This window comes from Ochotona curzoniae, unplaced genomic scaffold, assembly GCF_017591425.1.
Source record: "Ochotona curzoniae isolate NIBS_2020 unplaced genomic scaffold, NIBS_Ocur_1.0 patch192, whole genome shotgun sequence".
NCBI lineage: Eukaryota > Metazoa > Chordata > Mammalia > Lagomorpha > Ochotonidae > Ochotona > Ochotona curzoniae.
Window position 1 is genome coordinate 20,246 of NW_024466742.1, and position 17,448 is coordinate 37,693.

The window sequence follows — 17,448 nt, forward strand, 5'->3', positions numbered from 1 at the left end:
GGCAGAAAGCAAGGACTCAGCCATGTTCTCAGGGCAGAGTCCTGCTGGCCAGCTCAGCAGGGAAGGGGACCTGGGGCAGTGGGGGGAGGCCGCAGAACGGAGGCATCACTACAACAGTTTCAACAGCAAAGAGAACAGGAAAGAACCAGCTCCAACTGCATACAGGGTGTGTGTGTGTGTGTGTGTGTGTGTGTGTGTGTGTGTGTGTGTGTGTGCGCCCACATGTATGTACATGCTGGGTTCAGATGTATTTCTATCACATGGTGCAAAATTGCCTCCTGCAAGAGAACGTGCACTGACTGAGGTCCTGGGAGGGGTCAGACCATCATTTCACAAGCACCTATTTGCATTTCCTAATGATCCTGTTGCTTAATCCATTTTATAGATGATGAAATGGAGGTTTGTGGAGGCTGAATATATGGTATGGAGGATATGCAGGGGTCTGGAAGACTGGGTAGCCTAATTTCAACATCAGAACCCTTGTCATGATACTGTTCCCACCCCCAACACCCCACCCTGCATACCAACTCCATACTCAAGCATGCGTGCAAACGCTCACACACATGCACATAAACACGGGGAAGCTGTTCTTGCTGAAGGCGGGTACTTCCTCCTGGGGAATCAAAGGCCATGCACCTAGCTCCTATGAGAGGCTTTTGGGGTGGCGGGGTTATGTTTCTGGGCTCACAAAGAATGTTCAAAGGAGTGGACATTCATAAGCACTTGTCAGGTGCCAGGCCTTCCTAATGTTTCATGCTCAGGGAGGCCTCCCAACAACCCTGGCAGGAGGCGGTGTCATCAGCCCTGCTCCTGCCCAGCCTCCAGGCCAAGGGTCCAGCCCTGACCACTGCACACGGAAGAGCCAAGTACAGCTGGCTCCTGGTACAGCTCTGCTTCCCCTGAGCTGGGTAGGAAGAACCTCCAGGTCCCCTGGTGCTATCCGGGCTGCTCCCTGCTCCCCAACTTGGGGTTGGGATGGGAGCCAGGAGGCAGAGATGGGATGGTTCATCCAGATACCAACATGGCAAGGCTGCCAAGAGCAGCCCTGGCATTGCTATTTCTGATTTTCTGTTACTGAAAGTCACTGATTCTCTTAGCAGCTTGTGGCCACTGCCTCTGAGCAGGACAGCCCAGGACAGGGAAGGGTGGGGGAACTCTTAGGGCACAGGAGGGGAACACTCACCTTTTTTCTGTTTGATTCTGAGGAGGTAGAGGGCCGCCATCAGCAGGACCACCAGCAAGGCACACACGACACCCACCACAATGAAGATGCTCCAACTGTCAGGTTGGTCTGGAGACCACACAGAGAAGAGACCTCAGGCATGTACATCAACAACAGAGAATTTGAGACCCCTACCCCAGTAACCCACCACCTTGCAGGCAGTGGAGGCAGCAGTGAGCACCTGTTGGCTGGGGCTGCATACCCAAGCACAGGCATACAGGGTCTGCAGCTGCGTGCCTGCAGGCCCCACCCAGCAGGGGACCTACTTGGATGGGCTGCAGGGCAAAGGTTCACTGCTGAGGGCTCAGGAGGAAGCCCAGCACAGGATGTGGGCAGGGATCTGCTTCCTGAGGAACCAAAACCTGTTCCTTCTCACCTGGAGAAAACCACAGAGCGCCCCCTGAAACTCTGAGTCAGCAGGTGTCCGGGTTTGGAGTGGTAGAGGCCGGGATGGAGGGGAGTGGCACCAAGTGGCTGCCCATTGAACCCTGTCGCATCCTTGGGGCTGACCATGCGCTGTGTAGGGCCACATGTACCATGTTTGGCAGTCAGCACAGGAGGTTGCACTGAGAGCACAGGACCCTAGCCTGAAGCAATGCCCTGAGCTACTGCTGTGATCTTTGGCTACTTTCTCCCCAAGGATGCTATATCTAATTGGGATAGCTTGGTGGGTTCTCCAGTTAATCACTTCTTCCGCTCTTCCTGCAAGTATTTATGTTGTGCCTACTGTATGCTGGGCCCCCAGCTACAGTGCTGAACTGGGGACAAGCAGGACCTCTCCCAGCTGAAATTAGAGCCCACAGGGTCACAAACTTACCTCCTTTAACATCGCCCTGAGCCAGAAGGGACCCAAAGAGACGCACTGACTTTCTCAAGGACACACAGCAAGTCTGCCACACAGCCAAAATGAACACCTATGGGTCCTATCTCCCTCTGCAGCCCAGGGGACACCAGAAGGCTGCTTCAGCACACCGAGGATGCACTAAGGTAGAAAATAGTCTCCATTCCAAGTCCACTGTCAAGGTTGTGCCATGGCATGGTGGCATTGAGCATCTGACTGCCTGCTTCACTTCCAGGAGGAGCGATACAAGGCTACTGCACCAGTTCATGGGAAAATGGAATTAGAGCCAAGCCTGTTTGAGATCCAGGCATAACTTTTTCGTGATCTACATTTCCGGCATCTTTGGAAGACCCTGTGTATGTGTGGATTTCAGCATGACTGACACTCAAAGAAACTCATCTTTTTATTCCACTTGGCACAAACTTCTTGGAGAACCCAGGTGTTGCAGGAAGGGGCACTGATAAAATGACACTGAAGAACCTAGATGTTTTCTGCCTTTTGTAATTCCTGCCTTAATGGCTTGGCTGGGGCTGTGAACTCCAGGCCTGATAGTCTACGTGACACCCATGACACCCGGCAGGACACCTGGCAGGTCATGTAGGCAGACCACTCCTCAGGAAGAAGGTACCTGGTGTTTGAGAAGATCCACCTCTCATCAATTTGTACTTTTTAAAAGTTGTTTGCTTCAAACTCACCAATAGAAGCCTGCTAAATCATGACTGTATAATTAATAGCCTAATATGTATAAATACGCTGGGCTGTTCAACTGGGGGCTCAGGCTCTCTCTCTCCTTGTGTCCTCCCTGCTGATCCTGCAGCAGCCTCAGCTGTGGCTGCCCCTCCCCTGCCCAGCCCTGCTGGGCTGGGGGAGGTGGCTGGGAGACCTAGGCTAACCTGAATAAACCACCTTTATGCCTTAGCACCAACTTCAGACTTGATGATTTTCTGGGGATTTCAAAATCTGGCACAACACTGTAACACCCTCTTTCTCTCTGGGAGAGGAGCTGCAAGCATGTGCTTGAAATAGGCTTGCCCTGTGGCCAGGAAGTGAGTTCCACAGTGCTGCTGGCCACGGCACACGATGCCCATGGCTACAAGCAACCAGAACACCCTTCTCCCTTCCAGCAGGACAGCCTTGCAGGGGCACACAGGAGAGAGGTTAGAGGTTAGAGTGCACTGGAGACACAGAGGAAGGAGCACCTGCTAGGGGAGAAGGCATGAGGGAGGACTTTGAGAATGGGATGGACATGCCCCACCCGCACTGTCACACCTGTTTATGCCAGAGGGCAAACACAACCTACCCCAAGTGCCTAGCCTTGGAGAGAGGGATTTGGTGGAGGGTAGCTGACTTAAAAACTCTCCTTCATGTTTACAGACTTCTAGATAATTCTACAATATGTATGATCACTACTTTCAACATGAAAAAAAAAAGGGATGATGAACCAGGCCAGCTGGAGGGGTGGCCTCACCCTTGCTGGTGTTGGTGTTTGAGTCGGGCTCCTTGGGCTGGGCCGAGACCTGCAGTTTGTGGTTTCTGGTGACTGCTGGCTGCCCGTCATGCTCCACCTGGCAGGAAATCACCATGTCCTCCCTGTGGACGGAGTTGTTCACCAGGAGCCAGCTCGTGCGGTTGTAGGTCCCGTCCTTGTTCTCCACCTCCGTCCAGGATGTCTCTGGCCGGGACACGTTTCCATTCTCCAGCCAGGTCAGCCGCATGCTCTTGGGGTAGAACTTGTCCACGTGGCAGGTGACATTCACCTGGGTCCCTGCCCCCACGGGCTGCTGTGTGACCTCAATGTTGGGGGGAACTGAAACAGCACGTGCAGATGCTGGAGAGGAGGGGCTGAATGACTGGGCTCCTACTGCCAGGGTGAGGGCACCCCTGGGACAGGGCCAGGCATGCAGCAGGCACTCAAACAGGAAGGGACTAGGCACATGAGAGACATCATTACACATGGAGAAAGCTGAGACAGGGAGCTCCTATCAGGGTGACACCAAGTGACTCAATAAACCCAAACCCTGGATCCAGGTGGAACAGCCTCGCAGTGACATCACCAAGCACAGGGGCTTGGCCCACACAGGTGCTCTGCTAGAACACTCTGCTATCAGTAGGATGAGTGAGTCACCTGCATAGTGCTTGGCACATGGCAGGTGTTCAATGGCAGCTGTCACTAAGAGGACAGGAAGTGACCAGCACCTCAGCTGCAAGGTCAGTGGACAGGCTGCTGGGAATTGGATGCAGGAACTCAGGCTCCAGGCAAAGCTGGCAGGGAGCAGGCATATCGGCCAGATGTGGGCAAGGGCATGGTATCTACCTCGGATGGTGTCAGACAAGTTGGCAGTCCCACGAAGAGGAGAGCCCCCCTGCAGCGTGACGTGGGCCACCTCACAGATGACCTGTGAACGCACGTCCCTAGGGTTCAAGACCACCTGGACGGTGCTGGAGATGTTGTAGGAGACGCTCTCTCCCGCAGGCTCCACGCTGGTCTTGAAGGTCAAGAGCTCGTTCCCGTTCTTGAACCATCTCAGGCTGATGTTGCGGGGGGAGAAGCCATGGGACTTGCAGGTGAAGCTCACGGTCTGCTCAGGGGCTGCCCTGGCTGTGGGCCCCGACACCTCAGGGTTGGAGGGTTTGGCTACAAAAGGAGCATTCAGACAGGAAACAGGATAGTGATGACCATGGTTACCACAGGCCAGGGACACAAATTCACGTCCATGTAATCATACTGGGCAGCAGGCCTTCGTCCTCATTCAAAGAGGAGGGAGGCTCGCGGTCTGACTGTGATGAGGGGCAGGAGGCACAAGTGGACTCCGAGTCTGAGTCCCAGTCCTTCCCTGCAAGGCTTGACTCCCCAGCCCCACACAGGATAGCAGTCCTGGTTGCTCTGCGATCACCCTTCCCAGCTGCCTCCACTACAAAACTTGCACACTTCAGGGAAGGTGTTTCCAGAAGCACCTGCAGGGACAGTGGCTCAGCACTGCTGCCTTCATGGCTGCAGCTAGGACCACTGGCCCCCAGGAGGTAGACCAGACACATGCTAGCCCTGTATCTATGAAATGGGCCAGCAGGTGCTTCTCCCCTAGGGCTGCAGAAGGCCTATGTGAAGCCAGGCAGCACCATGGCCTTGGATGTGGCACCCAAGATGCTGCACACCATGGTCTCCCTGTGACTTGGGTCTTGTTCTATCCAGAGCTCTCCATACAGGGATTATCAGCTCTGCATTTCCACAAACATTCCAGCAAGTCCCAGACCTCTGGCCCCTGGGATCTCCCATTGTGGGATATCCCATTGTGGGCTGAAAGCAAAGATCAGAGAGCCCAGAAAGCAGAGGTGGTCAATTTCCAGCAGCTCCTGAGTGCCAGGAACTGCAGTCCCTAGCAGGCAGAGCATTTCCTGCTCCTATAGGTTCACATGGGGGTGAAAGGAGGTGAATTAGAAGAGTCTGGGCAGCCCTCCATGCTCATGGGTCCTAAAGGGGTCCCCACAGTGCTAATGATCACCCAGCACATTTGCATGTATGAATATTTAACCTCCTCCCCAACACCCATCAAACATATCTGAGTGAACAGTAAACATGGTTGTGGGACATAGATTAAGCTGCAACTTGTAACAACATCCCACATGGGTGCCAGTTCAAGTGCTAGCTCTCTGCTTCCCATGCAACTCTGGGCTCACACACCTGGGAAAAGGTGGCCCAATCAGTTGGATCCCTGATGACTGCATGGGAGACCTAGATGTAACTTTGTGGCTCCTGGCCTTGGCCTGCCCCAGCCCTGGCCATTGAGACTGTTTGGGAAGTGAACCAGCAGATGGAAGAAATCCTTGTCCTTGTTTCTGCCTCTGTCATTCATTTTGCCTTTCTAGTAAATCTCTCTCTCTCTCTTTTTTCCTCAATGGTTTTCCTTGAAAAAGTATGTGGATAACAGACACTACAGTCAGCACTTGGAATCTGTGGATTCCATAGAGAGTCCCCATCCACGGCTCCATAGGCTACGGACAAACACTGTGCCACTGTATGCCAAGGACTGGAGCATCCTTATTGGTCCTAGAATGGATACCCCTCAACCTAGGGGGTATCAAGTAATGACTCCAGTCATCATCTACTAATGAGGTCCTGAGACCTGATGCTGGCTGCCACCACCAAGTCCAGCAGCCCTACAAGGTGAGAGCCTGGGGAGACTCAGGGGGCAGTATGACTGGCCAAGGATACACAGGTAGTAAGTGGTGGCGGCCGGGGGCGCTCATCCATTCTGACCCAGGGTTGATTTTAGCATCTTAGTTCATCTTTCCAAAGCCCCAGTGTCTCTTTCCAAAGTAGATAAATACTACTCTCATAAGACCAAGGAAGGATGCAAGTGACAGAGGCTAGCAAACAGGCAGTGCTTAATAAAGAACACCTGTGACTGTGCACAGGCCTCTCCTGGCTCTGGAGCTGTCTGTGTAGTCTGTGGCAGGCAGGCAGGCAGGCAGGCAGGCAGGCTGGGAATAAGCAGAGGCCTGGGAGGAACCTCAGTCCAGGCCCAGCAGCAGCCCTGACACCCAGCGAGGACAGGAGCAGAAACCACTTAGGGAGGACTCGCATTCTTAAAGATTCTTAGAAACAAAGTCTGGCAAATCGGCTCGCAAAGCCCCAGCAAGCTCACAGGTGCCTCAGGTGTGCTAGTACCAGGCAGGAGCATGGATCCTGCAGGGCCCTGTGGGCTATGCAGGGGACAGGTCTGTGGCTGCAGGCAGGAAGGCACATGTTGGGCTCCTGCTGCTCAGACACAAGCAGGTTTAAGACACTGAGGCTGGATCTGAGCAGGCATGGCCAGGCTGTGTATGGCAAGGGTTCCTGCCAGACCTCGAGGCATCACCAGGGCTGCCCAGGCTCCTGCTATTCTGATGAGATCAGGTGCGTTCAGCATGGTATGGCCATAGACAACAGGCTCCTGCTATTCTGAAGCATCCATACCCTCAAAGTGTTCTCAGGCCCAGCCCCAGGGTACCACCATTGTAGGGGTGGGAACCCTGCTTCTCCTCTGTGGCCTCAGGCTTCCGGACCCTGGCTCTGTTTTGGCACTTTCTGGTGTAATTAAAATTTCAGCTGCCCAGTCCTTCAGTTTTGCCTGGTCTGGGATTCTAAAGAGCAGAAGAGGTTGAGCTGGGAAGGGGAGTGGTGTAAGGCTGTGCTCAGGAGCCTTGAGGAACACCTGCAGAGCTCTTTGTCTCCCTGCCTGGAAAGGTGATGGGTACATGGGGTACAGTTGTGGCCCCCCGACCACTGCCTACTGACAATGCTCATGGCCAGCCCTGACCCCAGTGCACCAGGACTCCAGACTCACCCTCTGCGGTCCTCACCACAGCCAGGACAGTGACCTTGCTCATCCCCATGCCACAGGTGGGGAAGTGAAAACCCAAGGGAAGCCAGGACCTGCCCAGGATCACACACCTTGGCAACAACCCTGGATTCAGGAGTGCCTGCCCTATGCTGGGGACTTCCTGAGAGGACCCCAAATTCTTCCCACTCTCCAAAAGGAGCCCCTGGTGATCAGCATTTCACAGATGAGGAGTCTGAGGCTGAGAAAACCCAGGCCCTGCCTTTATCATTCATGCACCCTGTGGGTCATTCCCCTTGCTGGTTGTGTTCCCACGTTCCTCCCTGAACCATGTCTGCCTCATCTGGTCCCGACACCAGCCTTCCCAACTATCCCAGTTCAGGACATGATGCCATTGAAGAAGTTCTGCACCTGGCTCTACCCTTTCTTTCCAGGGCATCATCAGGCCCAGGGTATGGCCCTGAGGACTCAGTGCTGGACAGTCTCCACACACCTGAGTCCTGACACACAGTGTCCCATGTGTAGCACCTGCCTGGCTTTGCCCAAGGCTTCCGGGGAGACTGGACTATGACAACACCCAGTGTGTTTCCCAGGGGAGCCCAGCACATAGTAGGTGCACCCAATGCCTGCTGCATGAAGAGAGGCAAGTCCCACCAAAGGAATGCTCTCCCTGAAGCCCCAGGCAGGCCTGTGACCCACAAGTCTCTCCAATTGTCCGTCCTTACTGCGGGAGAGAAGCCTTGCAGACTGGTAGAGGGTGGGGGCAGTTTCTCGTTATTTCCCAGTACTCACCTTGCACAGACACCTGTGTGCCCGGTCCAGACTTAAACTCCACGTCTCCTGTACCCTCTCTCCGGAACTTCACACAGTAGTAGGTGCCTGTGTCTGCTGTGGTGATGTCACTGATGCGGATGGAAAAGTCCATGTTGTTTCGCTTTGTGGTGTCTGAGAGGTTTGTGACTCGGGGGTACTGGCCTCCCTTGAAGTCATAGATCATCTTCCGGCCTGGCCCAGCCCCCCTGAACCACTTCATGGGCCCCACGGGCAGCAGGGTGTTTACTCTGCAGCGCAGGATCACCGAGTCTCCAGCTGCCACTGACACGGACTTGTCAGGCTGAGTCACCTGCAGCTCCTCCTCTGCTGCCCCTGCTGGGGGAGGAGACAGAGACCTTGTACATGTGCATCAGTAAGACTCACCAACACAGCTCACACTCAGCACACTGCACCTAACATCTCAGTTAACCTTCTCATAGGCCTGTGGACTGAGATGTGATGAAATGAGGAAACTGAGGCACCCTGAGTGCTGAGCCCTTGGGACTACAGCCACATCTGAGCTGGGTGGTGGGATTCAAATCCGCATTTACCAGCATGAAGTAGCCCTATTCCCAAAAGAGGGAGCAGCCTGGGCAAAGGCATGGAAGTGGGCAGCGGCTTGATGAATCAGGGGTTTCCCGAGGCATTGGCATCTGTTCCTGGCCTGGCTTAGAAAGCAGGCCCTGATCAGGGAGGTTGAGTGCAGCCTTTGTGTATTGACATGGAGGAAAAAGTGGGCCTGAGTCAGGGTTTGGAGGCTGACAGCTGTGAGACCTGAGGCCACCTCTCAGGTGACTGAGATGCCCCCAGGACCTGCACCAGTGTCCCCAACCACAGCAGCTGTTGTGCAAAGGGAAGCATGACCTCTGTAGGCCTCACAGCCCTGGTTCCCCATCTGTGACACAGTAACACAGCTCCTGTGAGCCCAACACTACCAAGCTCCAGGAACAGCAAACGTGCTGGGGGTTGGGGGAGGAAGTGTCACAAACAAGAGTCCAGTCTTAGAAGCCATAAGATCTAGTTTGAAACCCTGGCTTACCTCTTACTCCCATGGGACCTAGTTTCTACACTGGTTTTGAGCTTCGGTTTCTATATCTATAAATAGGTGGGACACCCCCTAGCCTTCTGCCTTGTTCTGAAAGCAAAACGAGATCCCACCTAGAAGGACTGGTGCTGTGGTGCTGCAGGTAAAACCAATGCCTGTGATACAAGCCCCCATGTGGGCACCGGTTCAAGTCCTGGCTGCTCTGCTTCTGACCCAGCTTCCTGCTGATGTGCCTGGGAAAGCAGTGGAAGATGGCCCAAGTCCTTGGACTTCTGCCACTCATCTGGAAGACCAGGAGCAAGCTACTAGTTCCTGGTTTTGGCCTGGCTCTGCTCTGTTGTGACCATTTGGAGTGTGAACAATGAATGGAATATTTCTCTCCCTGTATAACGCTGGCTTTCAAATAAATGAAAAAAGAGAGACAGAAAGGAAGAAGAAATAAAGCGAAAGAAAGGAAAAAAAGAAGAAAGAAAGCCCTTGGCCATGAACCATGACAGGGGAGACTGTCACAATCGTACAAGCAATGCATGGATGCAGGCTGTGGCTCATACCACATCGCCAGCAACCATCACTGAGGCCTCTTAAGTCAGGCCTGTCCCAGACACTAGGAACACACAGGAGCTGCACCCAGTCCAGACCCCCAGGGTTTCTGAGCTGTGTAGTTGGAAGGAGGTCCTAGAGGTGAGCTACAGGAAGGGAGCCCCTTGATGGAAGACTCTGGAGGTGGGTGAGACAGGGCCCCAGGGTAGACAGAGTGGGAGTGCAGGGGAAGATGCAGGGAGAAGCCAGGAAGGACGAGGTAGCAGGAGATGCTTGGGGTTTGGGGGGTATGGACAATGGCTGTGAGGCAACAGCCTTTGAGGCTCAGCCAGGCTCCTGATTGCAAACAAGAAGGGGTGAGGGGAGAAAGACCCAAGGGTAAAAAGGCAGGTGAAAAACACAGCTGTCCCTCTGGATACATGGGGGACGGCTCCAGGCCCCTTGCAGACACAGAATACAAGGTCGGGCAGATCCCACATAGGAAGCAGTGTGACGTTGGTACCAAGCCACATCTCCTGCCTGAAACCTGGAATCATCCCTGGGCCACAGCTCCATGTTGCCCAACAACAGGGATGCAAGGTTGGGGAAGTACAGGGTTAGACTTGTCCTCACTGTGGGGACATCACCATGAGGACATCACAGATGCACGTCCACAAAGCCATCCAGCACAGCCCTGGGCCACATGTCCCTCCCATCGTGACACAGCACATGCCTGTGATACTTAACATGGCGTCAATGCCATGTAAACAGCTGTGACATGGTGTTTAGGGAGGAATAACAAGGAAAAATGCCATCCAGGCATGACCATCACTGGCCCAACGACACCTTCGAGTTTTTTTTTTTTTTTAAGATTCATTTTTATTTTTATTGCAAAGTCAGATATACAGAGAGGAGGAGAGAGGAAGATCTTCCGTTGGATGATTCACTCCCCAAGTGACTGCAATGTTGGTGCTGTGCTGATCCGAAGCTGGGAACCAGGAACTTCCTCCAGGTCTCCCATGCGGGTGCAGGGTCCCAAGGCTTTGGGCCATCCTAGACTGCTTTCCCAGGCCACAAGCAGGGAGCTGGATGGGAAGTGGAGCTGCCGGGATTAGAACCGGCGCCCATATGGGATCCTGGTGCATTCAAGGCAAGCTAGGCCACTGCGCCGGGCCCCCTTTGAGTTGTTTTGTTGAATGTGTAACGTGGAACCCACAGATATAGAGGCACAAAGAGACACAGAAACAAAGAGAGGGAGACAAGTGAGGGAGAAGGAAGGGGAGACAGAGTGGTAGACTGGTATACAAGGGAACAGGTGACCTGGGTCTTCACCCCGTCTCTCCACTGACTCCACCACGTGCCCTTGTCTTGCCTGTCCTGGACCACTGTGGGTATAGTCATCAGACAGGTGTGTACAGATGTCCCCTCTGACTCTAGTCGGGCAGGAGAGAGCTGCCCAAGCATGTGCCTATCATCTGGTGGACTGGTACCATCCCTCAGGCCAAGGTGAGGACCCAAGGGGAGGGAGGCCCATCACCCACACTGCCCTCAGTGTGGGCACGCTCAGGGCCTCCAGACAGGTCCTGCCTCTCTCCTCTGCCACTCCACTCCGCCCCAGCTAGGGCTCACCCTTAAGGCCTGGTTCTCCTGGCAGCTGAATGGAGTCTCCAAGAACAAACCCTATATTGCCAAGGCCTTAGCAGGTACTAGAAAGCAACCCCTGCCCACAAAGGGTAGCAGCTTAGCCAATATCAGCCAGCCCCGGAGGGGTGGGGCTGGTGGCCAGGGTCAGGGGGGATGGTGGGAAGAGCATGCTCAAGGGACAGGCAGCCACCCAGGGACAGTAGAGGCCCTGCACTTGAACACGGCAGTTTGGATGAACCTGAAACGCCACTTGCTGGGGCCAACAGTCCTGGGCAGTACAGGCTCTCCTCAGGTAGCAGAGCTCGCCCATCCTCTGGGTCTCCCTTCTGTCAACCAAAGTGGGATGCTGGCATCCACCCCGGCAGACCTGAGTACTGTGACAGAGCCATGCAGGCACACTTGCTACACAGGTGCTGCTTAAATGTGGCACAGGGGGTTAAGCCGCTGTCTGCGACCTCACCATCCCAGGTTCTGTGGCCTGGCTGCTCCACCTCCAATCCAGCTCCATAGAAAGGTAGCAGAAGATGACCCAAGTTCCCATGCCATCCAGGGAAGATTTGGATGGAGTTCCAGGCTGTTGGCTTTGGTCTGGCCTAGACCTGGTTATAGTGGCCATTTGGAGGAGAGAACCAGCAGATGGAAGCTCTGTGTGTGTCTCTCTGTGTTGCTCTAATGAATAAATGCAGTTTTAAAAAGTTGCCCCTAATCCCATTACTGTGACACACCTGCATTCCTCTTGTAGCAGGACTGGGTCACCCCCTGCTATTCCTGCTTAGAGCAGCATCGTGGCACACACTGGGTCCTCAAGAACTAGGTACCATGTGGACACACTGCTCAGTGAAGGAAACAGGGGTTTTATTTGCCCTTTGACCCTGGGTGAACATCCTCTCTGATCCACTTTCCTCATCTGTTACATGGAGCTAACCCTGGCACATCTGGGAGTTGGCATAGGCCTGGAGCAGAACATGGTTATTATTATCCTTATCAATAACACCGGGCCATGAGTCAGCAGTCAGCGAGGGAGCAGCGAGCGGAGCGACGGAGCAAGCTGGGGCCTGCAGTCACACTCCGGGCGGGTGACAATAAAATCTGCAATCCAGTAGATGCTGTCCTCCACCCCCCCAAACTCCACCTCCCTCCCCCCCAGCTCCTTACAGCTCCTCAGTCTCTCCACCAACTGCAGCCAGATTTAGGCAGCTTAATTAATTAGCTAGTGTTTATAAAGCGTTTGAAGAATTTTAAAAGTGCGACGTAAGTGCCAAATATTATTTTAATCTTGGTATGTGTTTTTTTCCAGCAGGGAGGTTTTTTTTTTTTTTTTCTTCCTTGCCTGCTTTCTTTTCTTGCTCTCGGCAGGTTCTGTTCTGGGAACCGGACTTGTTAAAAATCTCTCCTGTGGTCCAGATCCGGGGTCACTGGGCCAGCATTGCCAACAAAACCATTTCCTGTTTTCTCTCACCCTCCCGACAGGGCGAAGTGGCTGTTCAAGGGACAGAGCCATCTCCTGGAGCGGAGGGAAGCTAGGCAGGCTTTCCCAGGCAATGAAGGGGAGCGGAAAGCCGTCTGGCGGGCTGGACTGCAGGTGTGGAGTAACCTGCTTTCCCTTCACGCACGTGGTTTCCTGCATAATTTTGAAAAAGCCGGGGAAAACCTGAATGCCCAAGGATAGGGGATGGTTAAGTGGGTCATGGCCTATTCCCTCCCTGGGATGACGACCACCATACCAAGCCACTATTCTGACTGTGGCTAATATGGAAAATTGTTTTTCATAGCCTATAATTTAAACTTACACTTTGGTTATGTAAAATAAAAGCTGTTGATCGCAAAGCATTTAGAGATAACAAAAAAAGTATAGAAACAAAATAATCTCATATCATATCATCAGTGATCATTACAATCAACATTTTCATGTGAGCTAGTTAAAACATGAGTGAATCCAAACAAGGTAAAATCACACCTTCGGATCGTCAGGGATGGGTGTAGACATTCTGCTTTCCTCACGGAAATGTTCTCATCAAAACAAGAAGTAGGGACCTGGAGCAACAGCTATGGCTCTGTGGTTAAATCCTCATCTTGTACCAGTATCCTAAAATGGGCGCTGGTTCGAGTCCTGGCTGCTCCACTACCCATCCAGCTCTCTGCTTATGCGCTGGGAGAGCAGTGGAGGATGGTCCAAAGCCTTGGGACCCTGCACTCATTTGGGAGACCTGGAAGAAGCGCCTAGCTCCTGGCTTTCGATGGGCTGAATTCTGGCTGTTGTGGCCTTTTGGAGTATGAACCAGGGGATGGAAGATCTTTCTCTCTGTCTCTCCTTCTCTCCCCATAAATCTGATCTGCCTTTCCAATAAAAACAAACAAAACCTGAGAAATTGGGAATATTCTACCATGTGAAGGAGAGACGGCGGGGTGGTGAGTCTGTGTGATAGCCAAGTCCATCACTGTGGTGTCTGATGCTGGACAATGACAGTCCTGGGGAGAGGAAGACTCGGCCCAAGGACTCAAGGTCTTGGGGCAGAAGGGCACTGGAAACATACTGTCAGCCCAGAGCTGGTCAGCAAGGGACAGATTCAAATTGAGGGCAAATTTACCAAGAAACTCACAAAAGGATGGATGGTGATTAATTTTAGGTGGTAAGAATACCCGGGATTTTGCTTTTATGGGTTGTTTTCTGTTGGCATTACTTGTGCGAGGAAAATAAACGGAAAGAAAAACTCTGCTTTCATTGACTGTAAAATAAAGTAAAGCTATACATGAGCAATGGCAAGGCACCATGCAAAGCTATAAAATGTGACTCTCAGTGGGCTGTGAACCTATAATTGATGGGGCTCTTCTCTTTTTTTTCCCCCCCACCATGTTGAGTATTTTTTAAAGATATTTTAAACTGCATCAACATGAAAGGGTATTTACAGTATGTCACTGTACTAAAAAATGTGTACCAGCAATGTGCATGTCACCTATGTGCTAACTGTTGGGATGAACAGCCTGTCTGTTCGCTGCTTTTTCCCCAGCTCCTAACACTTTGCTTGGGAGATGTTTAGGGAGTCCTTGCTAGCTGCAGTACCAACCACATGTGCAGAGAAAAGTGTCTAGAATGGGAAGGCAGGCTCCACTAGGTCATGATGTGTCAGCCCGGCAACAGGACTGGGGCAGGCATATGTGCTCATAACGTCACTGAATCCACCAAAAGTTTTTTTTTTTGGCTTTGTTTTTGCAGTGTATATTGATTGCTTTTGGAAAAAAACAAAAGTAATGAAATTAGACACGTGAGTGCACTGTCTAAGGGAAATAGAAACCGCTTGTGTGTGACCTTGTTGCTGGAGAAGCCGGCACCCACAAGTCCCAGGAGCCCACGTCATAGGGAGGCCAGGGACAGGCACGTGTATCCCGGGGCATACCAGGCTCTGGGTGAGGACTTACAGAGTAGCTGTACCTTTGTCCCCCTGGCACCTGCATGTGAGTGGGAAGACAGACTTGGAAGAAATCATGCAAGTGACTGCTTTACAAGGAGCCCCAGCTTGCCCAGAGATGGCAGCACCAGCCCGTGTCTCTGCCCCCAGCTCCCACCCTCTGACCAGCTGCCCCCAACACTCCTTTCCTTTTCTCCAGTTGGTCAAGCCTGTGTGAAACACCACCCGGAGATGCAGCAAGGTAGCATCTCTGAAAACAGAGCATGGGACTCAGACATCTTTGATGTTTTTTTAAAAGCCCATGTTCAGGGTCTGGTGTTGTGGCACACCAAGTTAAGCCACTCCCTGTGGTATCCACATCCTATATGGGAAACGATGCAAGTCCCACCTGCTCCACTTCCGGCCCAGCTCCCTGCCAATGCACCTGGGAAAGCAGCAGAAGATGGACTATTGCTTGGGCTGCTGCCACCCATGTGGGAGACCCAGCTGGAGCTTGAGGCTCCTTGTCGCCACTTGGCCCAGTCCTGGCCATTGTGGCCATTTGGGGAGTAAACCAGCAGATGGAAGATTTCTCTCCTTCTCTGTTCCCTCCTCTCTGCAACTCTGCTTTTCAAATACATGAATCTTAAAACAAGAACAAAACAAAACAAAAACCACAATGTGGCTTTGAGATTAGAAAAAAAAAAGGGGGGGTGGGATGGGAAACAGCTTTCCTAAGGAGTGGGAAGATAAGCACAGATGATTTCCTAATGAAACCCAAGGCAACTTTGGAGCAGAAGCTGAAGGGAGGGGCCGTGCTATCGCACACCAGGGTGTGAAGTTTCCAGGCTCCGCTTCGCTGGGCTAGGGAGAATCTAGCTGGCCCAGACATACCCCCACAGCCAGCTGGGCCCAGGTGGCTACACACTGCCTCTGGCCCAGAAGCTTGTCCAAAAACACCATGGCAGGAGGGACCCTCTGGAGTCCCCACACTCAAGGAGCCTGATATCTGCATTCCCCAGATGCCCGGGACAAGAGAGACAGCCTGGCACCCCTTTCTCTGACACCGCCCATCAAGTGCCATTTCTGGTTTCATCTGGTCACAGTCTGGTGGCTGTGGGCGAGAGCATGACATATGGGAGTGTGCAGAAGGCCACAGGGACACTGGCGTGCTAGAGGGTAGGGAACCAGGGCACACAACGGGTGGCATGGCAGAGCGTACAGGAGATGCAGGAGTGCCAGTGCCGAGCATGCGTGGAAGTTCACGTGTGAATGTGATGGAGGTCCATGCACATCTGCGTCCACAACTTAAGCATCTGCACTTCTGAGGACACATGCACATGTGGGCGTGTGGGTGCAGCACAGGGGTGTGTCCAAAAGGCAGCAGGTGTGCCCAAGCACGAAGGCTGTGTACTGTGTACAGGGGAGAGTGTCTGAGTTGGGCATGCGTGGGAATAGGGACAGATGCCCAGCAGGGTGTGAGTGTGGGGATGTGTGTTTTTGAGGGGGAGGGTGACTGCAGGGGTGGCATGCACGTGAATGTGTGTGTGTGCAGGGAGGTGAGCTGGTGGGGGTGTGAGTGATGGCATGCTGTCCCCATGCATGTGAGTGCAAGGATGTGTGGACGAGAGCAGGATGGTAGGTGGGGAGGCAGGGAGGCTATGGCCTGTATGAACCTGCATGTCTACACATCCTTGCTTGCGAGGCTGTCCATCATGGTGGGGTCTCCCTGTACACAGTGGTAAGAGGGGGATGGTGGGAAAGACAATTCACTCAAGCCTGTAGTCAGCTCCTGGCACTCGAGGCCCTGCACAGTCCCCACTCTGCACAGGGGACTCTAACCTTTCTAGAACACCTGCTTACCACTTGCTAAGCACAGGGCATAGCTGTGAATGGGCCAGCCTAGGACTGCCCGCCAGGGCGTGTGATCCAGGCAGGGAGCCAGAAGGTCCCAGAGCCGTATTCACTCCACGGACTGTCCATGGACTCAGAGGCTCCCCTTAAGGCAGCCTGGGGCTCTGACAGCATTAGCTCAGTGGGCCTGAGCCCTCTCTGCCCTCGCAAACTTCCCTGGGCACTGCCTGGATGCCATAGGCCCTAGACCTTGAGATCTGCTTTGTCTGTGAGGTAGTCTTGGACAGGGGCAATGACCATGCTAGAGACCATCAGTATTGCGAGAGGAACCCTGCGATCTCAGAGGAGGAGTAGGATCTGAGAAGACTTCCTGAGTTAGGGCTGGAAGGCTGGCAGAGGCAGGCGATAACAAGAGCAGTGAGGATAAAGCTGCAGGAGCGAGACCAGGGCCCTGCACAATCTGGGACACAGTGGAGTCTCTGGGTTGTGCGTGTGGGTTAAGCACACCTGTGGGCAGCCAGCCTGAGGCTGGTCTAACAGGGCTCAGTGCCCATCTCAAAGGCAGGTCATTGCTCAGGTATTCTGCTGGCACTACTGGATACACCCTTTGGGTGGAAACAACCTTGGAGTTGCGCTACAAACGGCCACCTGCACTGAGGCTGAAACAAATGGGGAGAAGTGTGGCATGAGAAGCAGGTGGGAGCCCCTGCTGGATCCTGGCCATCTCCACCATGAGACCTGGGCACAATGGCCCATCCCTGCAGGAGGTAAAGGCCCTGGTGGTCCCCTCCATGCCACAGGAACCT

The 17,448-nt window shown here is 53.4% G+C and overlaps 1 protein-coding gene across 1 annotated transcript in view; it reads right to left on the reverse strand.

The window, feature by feature from the left end:
- The window catches only part of LOC121166655 (tyrosine-protein phosphatase non-receptor type substrate 1-like), a 37,162-nt gene that overhangs the window by 10,247 nt on the left and 9,467 nt on the right, over positions 1-17,448 (reverse strand). The window contains exons 3-6 of the mRNA XM_040995881.1: positions 8,174-8,530; positions 4,378-4,698; positions 3,532-3,870; positions 1,184-1,291 (exon numbers count right to left, since the gene is read on the reverse strand). Coding sequence (XP_040851815.1) covers positions 1,184-1,291; positions 3,532-3,870; positions 4,378-4,698; positions 8,174-8,530 — 1,125 coding nt within the window. The remainder of the gene's footprint in view (positions 1-1,183; positions 1,292-3,531; positions 3,871-4,377; positions 4,699-8,173; positions 8,531-17,448) is intronic.